The sequence below is a fragment of the Lucilia sericata genome, unplaced genomic scaffold, assembly GCF_015586225.1.
Source record: "Lucilia sericata isolate MDLA Ls3-8-SP2 unplaced genomic scaffold, ASM1558622v1 Contig003254F_arrow, whole genome shotgun sequence".
NCBI lineage: Eukaryota > Metazoa > Arthropoda > Insecta > Diptera > Calliphoridae > Lucilia > Lucilia sericata.
Genome location: NW_023996781.1, coordinates 15,663 through 27,768, shown reverse-complemented (window position 1 = coordinate 27,768; position 12,106 = coordinate 15,663). Strand labels below are relative to the sequence as shown.

General features: G+C 33.8%; 2 protein-coding genes across 2 annotated transcripts; both read right to left on the bottom strand.

Annotated features, from left to right (window-relative positions):
* Positions 1-4,071: 4,071 nt before the first annotated feature.
* Positions 4,072-4,642, bottom strand: LOC119614697 (mucin-2-like; the record flags this gene model as incomplete). The annotated part of the gene is made up of 1 exon (XM_037970820.1): positions 4,072-4,642. A coding segment is annotated over one exon (345 nt), but the record flags the coding sequence as incomplete, so codon positions are not given.
* Positions 4,483-11,742, bottom strand: LOC119614695. Its single transcript, XM_037970819.1, is given in 3 exon segments — positions 4,483-5,022; positions 5,025-7,818; positions 9,521-11,742. Coding segments are annotated over 3 exon segments (4,893 nt in total). The 5' UTR covers positions 11,240-11,742; the 3' UTR covers positions 4,483-4,642.
* Positions 11,743-12,106: the final 364 nt, after the last annotated feature.

The following is a 12,106-nucleotide window of genomic DNA, read 5'->3' as shown; positions in this document are numbered from 1 at the left end:
GTTTAGAAAAAAATTTGATTTTCTTTAGGTTTTTTAAGTTTTTTTTTAAGATTTTCTCTTTCTTTTAAATGTATTTTTTGTGTTTTTTTTCTTAAGTCTTATGGGTCTTTTTATAAATATTTAAAAAAATATTTTTTTTTCAATTTGTGTTTAAAAAGTAGTTTATATAAAAATATAGTTTTTTTATAAAAAAAATTTATTCATTTTTGTTTTTATAGTTTAACAATTATTGTATTTTTGTATAAATTTCTTGGCTTTTTTTATAAAATTTTTTTAAATTTTAGTTTTAATATCAATTCATAACTTGAAAATTTGTTCCAATGTTTGATTTATATAAAGCTGCCGTTTTGGAAAATAAATTTTTTTCATCCAATGCCTTTTAAACTTTAACTTGTAACTTTTCCATTTTCTTTATTAAACCAACATTTTCATCAACTTCACTTTTATTTCTTCATCTTGTCTTACAACTAAAAATAACTTATCAACTAATATTTATAAAAAAATAAAATTCAAGAAAAATCCAAATAATATATGAAAATAAATATGTATGTGTGTTAGGGCGAAAAGCAAAAAGAGTTATAAATCCTGCTGCGAGGTTGCTTTGCTATAGTACTAAAGCATTTAAAATAAAGTACAAGTTTCTGTTATAATAGTAGTTATAGTAATAATTATAATATATTTAGTATAATTTCTTAAACAAAGATGCTTTTTAAAAGTATCTTTAAGGTAATTTAATTAAGAGGAGAGCGAGAGAGAGAGATAGTAGAAAAATACACTTTTAATAGTATATTATTACACAAAGTATAATGAGAATGTTGCGTACTTATAATTAATAATGAAAATGTTTACAAAATTTATAAATGTTAAAAAAAAAATTAATTCATTTTATTAAAAAAAAACAAATTTTGTTTCAAAAGAATGTTAGTAAATGGTAAAAAAACTGGAGTTTTATAACATAAGACAAAGGGTAAGACAATATTGAACTGTTGCTGGAAACCCCATAGACTATTGGGTAGACTGAAGTCCAAACTATAGTACAGGCTATAGACTAGGCTATAGACTAGGCTATAGACTAGACTATATACAAGACAATAGTCTAGACTATAGACAAGACGAATAACTAGACTTTAGCCTGGAATTAAGAAGAGCCTATAGAATTCACTATAGACTAGACTATATAATTTACTATAGACTAGAATATAGACAAGACTATAGACTAGACTATAGACTAGACTATAGACTAGACTATAGACTAGACTATGGACTAGACTACAGAATAGACTATAGACTAGACTATAGACTAAACTATAGACTAGACTATAGTACTATAGTATAGACTATAGACTTGACCTAACTATAGACTAGGCTATAAACTAGACCATAGACTGGACATTAGGTTATAATCTAGACTAGACTCTAGATTGGGCTATAGACTAGTCTACAGACTAGACTACAGATAAAACTATAGACTAGAATATAGACTAGGCTCTAGACTAAACTATAGACTAGAGTATAGACTAAACTATAGACAAGACTATAGACCAGACTCTAGATTAAGCTATAGATTAGACAACAGACTGGATTATATACCAGGCTAAAGTAGAGTAGACTTTGATTGTACTATAAACCAGATTATAGACTATACTATTGATCAGATTATAGACTTAACTATAGACTGGATTATAGATCGTCTATAGACTAGACTGTATTGTAGACTATAAAGTAGACTATAGTCAAGACTTTGGTATATAGGTTAGTATATAGACTAATCTAGTTTACAGTCTATTCTATAGTCTACTCATTATCTAACATATAGTCTATAAACAAGAGTTTAGACTAGACTATAGAATAATAGAAATACAAGGCTATAGACTATAGATTAGACTATAGATTAGACTATAGTCTAGACTAGATAGACTAGACTATAGACTAGACTACTAGACTAGACTATAGACTAGACTATAGACTAGACTATAGACTAGACTATAGACTAGACTATAGACTAGACTATAGACTAGACTATAGACTAGACTATAGACTAGACTATAGACTAGACTATAGACTAGATTATATACTAGACTATAGACTAGACTATAGACTAGACTATAGACTAGACTATAGACTTAACTATAGACTATACTATACACTAGACTATAGACTAGACTATATACTAGACTATAGACTAGACTAGACTATAGACTAGACTATAGACTAGACTATAGACTAGACTATAGACTAGACTATAGACTAGACTATAGACTAGACTATAGACTAGACTATAGACTAGACTATAGACTAGACTATAGACTAGACTATAGACTAGACTATAGACTAGACTATAGACTAGACTATAGACTAGACTATAGACTAGACTATAGACTAGACTATAGACTAGACTATAGACTAGAAAGTAGACTATAGTCAAGACTTTGGTATATAGGTTAGTATATAGACTAATCTAGTTTACAGTCTATTCTATAGTCTACTCATTATCTAACATATAGTCTATAAACAAGAGTTTAGACTAGACTATAGAATAATAGAAATACAAGGCTATAGACTATAGATTAGACTATAGATTAGACTATAGTCTAGACTATAGACTAGACTAGACTATAGACTAGACTATAGACTAGACTATAGACTAGACTATAGACTAGACTATAGACTAGACTATAGACTAGACTATAGACTAGACTATAGACTAGACTATAGACTAGACTATAGACTAGACTATAGACTAGACTATAGACTAGACTATAGACTAGACTATAGACTAGACTATAGACTAGACTATAGACTAGACTATAGACTAGATTATATACTAGACTATAGACTAGACTATAGACTAGACTATAGACTAGACTATAGACTTAACTATAGACTATACTATACACTAGACTATAGACTAGACTATATACTAGACTATAGACTAGACTAGACTATAGACTAGACATAGACTAGACTATAGACTAGACTATAGACTAGACTATAGACTAGACTATAGACTAGACTATAGACTAGACTATAGACTAGACTATAGACTAGACTATAGACTAGACTATAGACTAGACTATAGACTAGACTATAGACTAGACTATAGACTAGACTATAGACTAGACTATAGACTAGACTATAGACTAGACTATAGACTAGACTATAGACTAGACTATAGACTAGACTATAGACTAGACTATAGACTAGACTATAGACTAGACTATAGACTAGACTATAGACTAGACTATAGACTAGACTATAGACTAGACTATAGACTAGACTATAGACTAGACTATAGACTAGACTATAGACTAGACTATAGACTAGACTATAGACTAGACTATAGACTAGACTATAGACTAGACTATAGACTAGACTATAGACTAGACTATAGACTAGACTATAGACTAGACTATAGACTAGACTATAGACTAGACTAGACTAGACTAGAGACTAGACTATAGACTAGACTATAGACTAGACTATAGACTAGACTATAGACTAGACTATAGACTAGACTATAGACTAGACTATAGACTAGACTATAGACTAGACTATAGACTAGACTATAGACTAGACTATAGACTAGACTATAGACTAGACTATAGACTAGACTATAGACTAGACTATAGACTAGACTATAGACTAGACTATAGACTAGACTATAGACTAGACTATAGACTAGACTATAGACTAGACTATAGACTAGACTATAGACTAGACTATAGACTAGACTAGAGACTAGACTATAGACTAGACTATAGACTAGACTATAGACTAGACTATAGACTAGACTATAGACTAGACTATAGACTAGACTATAGACTAGACTATAGACTAGACTATAGACTAGACTATAGACTAGACTAGACTATAGACTAGACTATAGACTAGACTATAGACTAGACTATAGACTAGACTATAGACTAGACTATACTAGACTAGACTATAGACTAGACTATAGACTAGACTATAGACTAGACTAGACTATAGACTAGCCCAAAGACTAGACTATAAACTAGCCCAAAGACTAGACTTTAGACTAGACTATAGACTATATACTATACTATAAACTAGCCTATAGACATGACAATAGATTAGACTATAGTCTAATTTATAAAAAAAAAGTATTTAAATTAATATGTAAATAATTATAAAAAAGTACATTTTAAACAAAATCTTATTTTATTGTCTTTTAACTCTTAAGTTATTTGCAAAGAAAATCTATTCAGTTTACCTTATAAAACTCCTGTTAGTTCACCATAAACTTGCCTTCTTGAGTGTGTGTGTTTTTGAACTCCTAAACATCTGCCTTTTGACCCACCACCGTAAAATAACTTGTTATTTTCCTTTCTTTCTTAACACTAGACGCCGATGATGTCGTTGTTTGTATACCACCGCTTGTTGTGCTTGTTGTCAAAATGCCAGCATTCTCTTTTTCGGGAGTAGTAGGAGTAGTGGCTGTTGTTACATTTTCCACTTGCATAGACACTGTCACCGATACTTGTTGTATACCTAAAGAGGTTTTTTGTGACACTACTTTAGTGGCTGTGGTCTTGGGTGGTGAGGGTGTACTGAGACATGATAGTGACGTGTTAGAGGAGGCCGTTGAAGGAGCCGGTGAATGTTGTTCAATTTTTTTGTGTTATAGTAAGAGGTAGTAATGTGGAAGTGGCGGCCTTTTGGCTTTGGTAAAGGGATTAGAGCCAATGTCCTTTAGAGGTGGTGGAGAGGGTATTATAGTTAAAGGTTTAGAGGTAGTTGAGGCCGATTTGAGTTTATTTAGTAAATCATAAGCACTTTGTATGGGATCATGGCTTATGTTGGAGCTGCTGATTAAAGGTGTGGAAGCCGTTATGGTGCTATCTTGTAGAGTATCATGGGGTAAGATTTCCTCTTCACAGTTAATGATTTTTTCATCAGTTTTAATTTGTTGTAATAGTTGATTTTGTAGTTCCTCTATAAGTTTCTTTTGTTTTTCCAATTCAGCCTTTAAACCTTTAGGTTTAGGTCCAGGACGCTTTTACTTTTAGGTGGCGATCCAACGCCATGAGGCGATATATGATCTCTTTCTATATGAGCGCGTACATTATATCTAGAAGAGTAACCACGTTGACATATCTCACATTTATAAGGCTTTTCTCCAGTATGAGTTCTCATGTGAACTTTACGATCAATATTACGCATAAATTTCTTATCACAATGTTCACATTGATAGGTTTTGGAAGCATCACCCATATGAGATTTTTTGTGAACACTTAGATTCTGATTGGCTCGGAAACATTTGTGACAAATATCACAAACGAAGGGCTTCTCACCGGTGTGAACGCGTACGTGTATTTTCAAATCTGAACTACGTACAAATGCCTTGGGGCACATGGAACATTGGAAACGTCTGTCATTGGTATGATGACGCATGTGTAGATTTAAATCCTGTTTAGTACAACAGCCCAGATTACAGACTTCACATTTGAATTTCTTTTCCTTGGAATGTCGTAGTTTGTGTTCACTTAAACGCATGCGTATGCGAAACTGTTTGCCACATTCATCACATTCAAAAGGTTTTTCACCCGTATGCACGCGTTGATGTTCCACCAGACGTATGTGTTTCTTAAAGGAGCGATTACACTGTTCACAGCAATAACGTTTAACTACCTGCATTAAAGTGGGTTTAATATCTTCAGGAGAATTTAATAATTCATTGGGCTGTGGCTCTAGTATAAGGGTTGTCTTGTTAGTTGTATCATTTGTTAGATTTAATACTTCATTGGGTTCAGACATCGTATTAATGATATAGGTTACGGCATTGACTTGTGTATTTTCCGGTTGTCTTTGCTGTTCGCCTAAAAGTATTTCATTTTGTATTTGTTCTATAATATCATTGACAGGATCAGCATTAAGATCTTGCATTTCGGTATCCTGCTGCTGCTGCTGATAATGAAGGGTTTCTGCCTGCAATTGCTTTTCTACACTAAGAGCTGTTGCTGCTGGAGCTGTACCCAAAGTAGTTTTATTAATATCCTTCTCTATCTTAGCCTGTTGCAGTTCGTGTATTATTTTCTTTTGATATTCCAATTCTTCTCTTAAAACCTTAGAATTGGGTCCTGATTTCTTTTTACCTCTAGGCGGTTTACCCACCACACCATCCTCTGGCAAATGGTCTCTTTCAATGTGTGTTTGGACATTAAGTTTGGAAGCATAACCCTGTAGACAAATGCCACATTTGAATTTCTTTTCACCCGTATGCGTTCTCATATGCACCTTAAGATCGGTATTACGTAGAAACTTTTTATCGCAATGTTCACATTCAAAGTTTTTCGAAGCCTCTCCCATGTGAAACTTTTTGTGCATGGTCAGGTTTTGTTTGGCTCGGAAACTTTTTTGACAAATATCACACTGGAAGGGTTTTTCGCCGGTGTGTACTCTCTTGTGGATTTTTAAACTTTCTCTTCGTGTAAATTTCTTATCGCATTCATCACATTGCATTTCATTATCACTAGTTTCCGGCTCTAGTTCGGTTTCAGTTACTTCCTGTTTGGTAAGTTTTTTAATTTCTGCCGGTTTGCTAGACTTTCTGCTGGTTTCTTTAGTTGCTGCCGGTTCCTGTGTTGTTATAGGTTCCTCTATAGGTTCTACTACTTTTATTGATTTTCTAGCTCTTTTTGTTTCTTGCGTTGTTGCCGGTTCTGAGTTTGTAGGTTTCTTTGTTTCTACAGTTTCTACTGCAGGTTCTTGTACAGGTTCCTCTTCAGCTTCTACAACTTTTATTGCTTTCCTAGCTCTTTTTGTTTCTTGCGTTGTTGCTGCTTCTGATTTTGTAGGTTTTTGGTTTTCAACAACTTCTACTGGTTCTGGTGTTGCTGGTTTATTTAAATCCACCGCTCTTGTTGATTTTCTTCTGGCTTTGGTTGCTGTGCACTCTACAGCAGTTGCTTCCTCATTAGATTCTTGCAATTTTGTCGTTGTTTTGACTTCTACCTTTGCTGTAGCTTCTGTTTTCGCAAGTTTCCTTGATTCTTTCGTTTCTACTGTTTCTTGCATTTCTTGTATTACTGGTTTCTTGGTTTCTTGTGCCTTAATTGTTTTTCTTGCCTTTTTATTTCCTGCAGTTTCTGCAGGAGTTGTTGGTCGCTTTGTTTCGTTAGACTTTGTCAATAGAGAGCACTCTGTAGATACCTCATTAACCACAGCTATTGCTTCATTTGTTTTTGTGGTTTCTTTACTTTCAGCTGGTTCTACCGATTCTGCTGGTTTCTTGGCTTCTGCAGCTTTTGTCGCTTTCTTATTTTCCTTATGTTTTGTCGTATCCACAACAGTTGCAGCTTTATTTTGTGCGGTTTTTGCAGTTTTCTTGGTTTCTATTGTTTCTGGAGATGTGGATTTCTTAATTTCTATTGTCTTAGTAAGTTTCTTGACCTCTGTAGTTTCTATAGAAGGTGTTTTCCTCAATTCAGTAGATTTTGTAGGTTCCTTGAGTTCTTCAGTTTCTGTCGCAGTTTCCTTATTAGATTCCGTTGATTTTGTAGATTTCTTAATTTCTATTGCTTCTGGAGATGCTGTTCTTTTTGATTCTGTGGATTTTGTGCGTTTCTTGCTTACTTTAGTTTCTGTAGTTTTTGGCGGAATTGTTTCATTAATTTCAGGCATTTTTATTATGTTTTCGGATTCCCTAGATACTGTAATTTCTTGATTGCTGCTGGCTGATTTGTTGTCTTCATTATCTATAGTTTTTACAGCTTCAATGATATTTACAGTTTCCATAACTTGAGTTGTTCCTGCAGGAACGATTCTTTCCGAGATATTTACAACTGTAGGGTTGGGCTAAAATGAAGGTGAAAACAATAGGTTATTACGGCGCAAGTTAGAACAGATAAATTCAAAATTAAATAGAAATAATGAGCTAGAACTGAACTAGAACTGAACTAGAACAGAACTAGAACTGAACTAGAACTGAACTAGAACTGAACTAGAACTGAACTAGAACTGAACTAGAACTGAACTAGAACTGAACTAGAACTGAACTAGAACTGAACTAAAACTGAACTAGAACTGAACTAAAACTGAACTAGAACTGAACTAGAACTGAACTAGAACTGAACTAAAACTGAACTAGAACTGAACTAGAACTGAACTAGAACTGAACTAGAACTGAACTAGAACTGAACTAGAACTGAACTAGAACTGAACTAGAACTGAACTAGAACTGAACTAGAACTAGAACTGAACTAGAACTGAACTAGAACTGAACTAGAACTGAACTAGAACTGAACTAGAACTGAACTAGAACTGAACTAGAACTGAACTAGAACTGAACTAGAACTGAACTAGAACTGAACTAGAACTGAACTAGAACTGAACTAGAACTGAACTAGAACTGAACTAGAACTGAACTAGAACTGAACTAGAACTGAACTAGAACTGAACTAGAACTGAACTAGAACTGAACTAGAACTGAACTAGAACTGAACTAGAACTGAACTAGAACTGAACTAGAACTGAACTAGAACTGAACTAGAACTGAACTAGAACTGAACTAGAACTGAACTAGAACTGAACTAGAACTGAACTAGAACTGAACTAGAACTGAACTAGAACTGAACTAGAACTGAACTAGAACTGAACTAGAACTGAACTAGAACTGAACTAGAACTGAACTAGAACTGAACTAGAACTGAACTAGAACTGAACTAGAACTGAACTAGAACTGAACTAGAACTGAACTAGAACTGAACTAGAACTGAACTAGAACTGAACTAGAACTGAACTAGAACTGAACTAGAACTGAACTAGAACTGAACTAGAACTGAACTAGAACTGAACTAGAACTGAACTAGAACTGAACTAGAACTGAACTAGAACTGAACTAGAACTGAACTAGAACTGAACTAGAACTGAACTAGAACTGAACTAGAACTGAACTAGAACTGAACTAGAACTGAACTAGAACTGAACTAGAACTGAACTAGAACTGAACTAGAACTGAACTAGAACTGAACTAGAACTGAACTAGAAACTGACTAGAACTGAACTAGAACTGAACTAGAACTGAACTAGAACTGAACTAGAACTGAACAGAACTGAAACTAGAACTGAACTAGAACTGAACTAGAACTGAACTAGAACTGAACTAGAACTGAACTAGAACTGAACTAGAACTGAACTAGAACTGAACTAGAACTGAACTAGAACTGAACTAGAACTAGAACTGAACTAGAACTGAACAAGAACTAAACTAAAACTGACTAGAACTGAACTAGAACTGAACTAGAACTGAACTAGAACTGAACTAGAACTGAACTAGAACTGAACTAGATCTGAACTAGATCTGAACTAGATCTGAACTAGAACTGAACTAGAACTGAACTAGAACTGATCTAGAACTGATCTAGAACAGATCCAGAACTGAACTAGAACTGATCTAGAACTGAACTAGAACTGAACTAGAACTAAACTAGAACTGAACTAGGACTGAAAATAGAACTGAACTAGAACTAAATTTATACATATATCGTTTTTGACATACCTCCTCCTGAACTTTGGCAGTATTCCTGGTATTTCTTTTCGGTCTTTTATTAGGTGAAACTAAAGGTTTTAAGGGTGAAGTGCGTCTTTTATTTCTGGTTTTCTTAGGAGCAACAGTTGTTGGAATATCCGTGTCATTTTCATTAGAATTGAAATTATCATTTGTAATAATTGCCTCCATCGAATCAGCACCTATTTTAGCAGCCAAAGAACTGCTAGAAGTTAAAGTTGAAGTAGTAGGCTGTTCCGGGTTAATATCTTCCATATCCAAAGTTTCATCTAAAGCAGCTAAAGTGGCAGCCTCATTTTCTGGAGATATGCTAATATCTAAAGGAATTTCTGCTGGTATGGAAACCATAGCCTGAGGAGCAGCACGACTTGATTGACCACCCACCACATCACTAATAACAAACATTTCTTGTTTTATCTCCACTTTAGGCACCACATTCAACTCATTGCGACAACCCTCAAAAATGCGATGCTGTTGACGCAAATGTTTCTCAAACAAATCCAAATTCGCATATTTACACTCACAATAGCCACAGACTAAAAACAATTTACGATGATTCAGCATGAAAACATTGCCACACGATTCTAGTGGTTCGGCTAAAACGGATAGAGGCAAGGCAACAGGTGGTTCTGGCGCCATAGTTGTTGAATCAAAACATTGTAGAGGTTCTTTCTTGATAGAGGTGGTGTTTACTTTTGGCGCATTATTACGATTGCTTTTACGTACATTACGCGGGGCATTTTCCTTTTCAGGATCTTCATCGAAATGGAAGAGTTTATGGGCCTCATGGAGATGTCGACCAAAGTTTTCCAAATCACCATATTTCAGATCACAGAACTCACAATTGAATATGAGTTTTTGTTGTAGATTGAAAACGTATATATTGCCACAGGATTCTGTTTCCGAAGTATCAGAGCCTATAGTGGAAGCTAGACTACAGGTGGAGTTATTACTACCACGGCGACTTTTGGCTGGAGGAATGGAGAGTGTTACAGGTTGGCTGGAATTTACTTTATTGAGCTCCAATGTTTTGCTGATTTCTTCCGCTGTAGGGGGTTTATTGTTTTTGTCATTATTTTCCTGTAATTTATTTTGCGTTTTCTTTTCTGTTATAGTGTTAGTGTTGTTGTTGTTGTTATTGTGTGGCTCTTTTTGTAAGTTTTCGGCTGCTAAAGTGTTCTCTGCCAGCTTGAGGCGAGGTGAAATTCTTTGTTTCTGTTGAGTTTCCTCTTTGTTGTTTTCATCTGTGTTTTTTAGTTTGTTAACAGATTTAGTGGAAGAGCTATTACTATTTTGGCTATTCCTGGAAGAACTGCGTGATGTTTTTAAGGAATCGCGTCTGGATTTCTTGCCTTCGATTTTGTCCGGGAAGCGTATTCTTTGGGCTTCCAATTCAGCTTCTTCATCACTGCTTATTAACATGGTGGCTTCTTGCTCAATTTCTAAGGCATCGGTTTCGGTATCAGACTCCTCTTCTTCTTCATCCTCATCTTCTTCGTCATCCTCATCGTCTTCTTCATCATCTTCATCCTCATCATCCAAATCTTCATCTGTCTCATTTATATCCTCATCTTCTTTAGCCATTTCTACTGCCTTCAAGTCTTTAGCTGGTCTCTCATTGACCTCCTCTTCCTCCACTTCAGTAACTTCCATTTTAATGGGCACATGCTCCAATAAAGTGTTGATCATTTTGTTAACTTGAGATTTCATAGAAAACACAAAACCATAAACACTAAAAATTTTCTTTGTTTCTTTTTTTTTAACTTGTTGTAATTATTTCTTTGTTTTATTATTTCGTACTTTAGTATAAACTTTTCTTTCTTTTCTCGAGTTAAATTTTATAATTTTTATTTAATTAATAATAAATTTTGTTTAATTTCTTCTTAACAATCATTGCCTTCTTTTTTCTTTGCTCTTTACACACTCAACAAATTAAATCCACTGACGCCGCTTTTTTTCCTCTGTACATTTTCTTGTTGTTTTTGCTTTGCTTGCTTTATCTTCCACAACAAAAATGTTTTATTTTTTTTTGCTATTGTATTGTTGCTTTTAACACTCACACATTCTCATGCACTCTCATGACATTTTTTGTTTTTGCTTTGTTTGTCTTTTTTATAATATTTCTCTGCATAAGTGGTTGTTGTTATTTTTCTCATAATAAATTTCTTGTTGCTTGACGTTGTTTTTTGTTATTGTGAGTTTTTTTTTTGGTTTATTTATGTTTGTTGGTATTTGTTTTGATTTTTTGCACACACTGTTGTGTAAAAAAGTTTTTTTTTGTATTTTGTATAACAAATTTGTTTGTCGTAGGTCAGACTAAGATGGCTGTTGTGTGTTTCTATTCATATATGTGGATAATATTTAACATCTCTTTCTAGCTAATAGCATTAAGTGATCTCGTTGAAATGGTAGAGTTGTGGAAGGTAGTGGTAAAGTAAGAGTTGTATTTTAAAGTAGTAGATAAACAAGGTTGTGTTAAATGTTTAGGTTTTATGAAAAAAATAAACGTTGTGGTAAAATTATGGCAAGAAATAAAATTAATAAAAAATGGAAACAAAATTAAAATGAGATAATGAA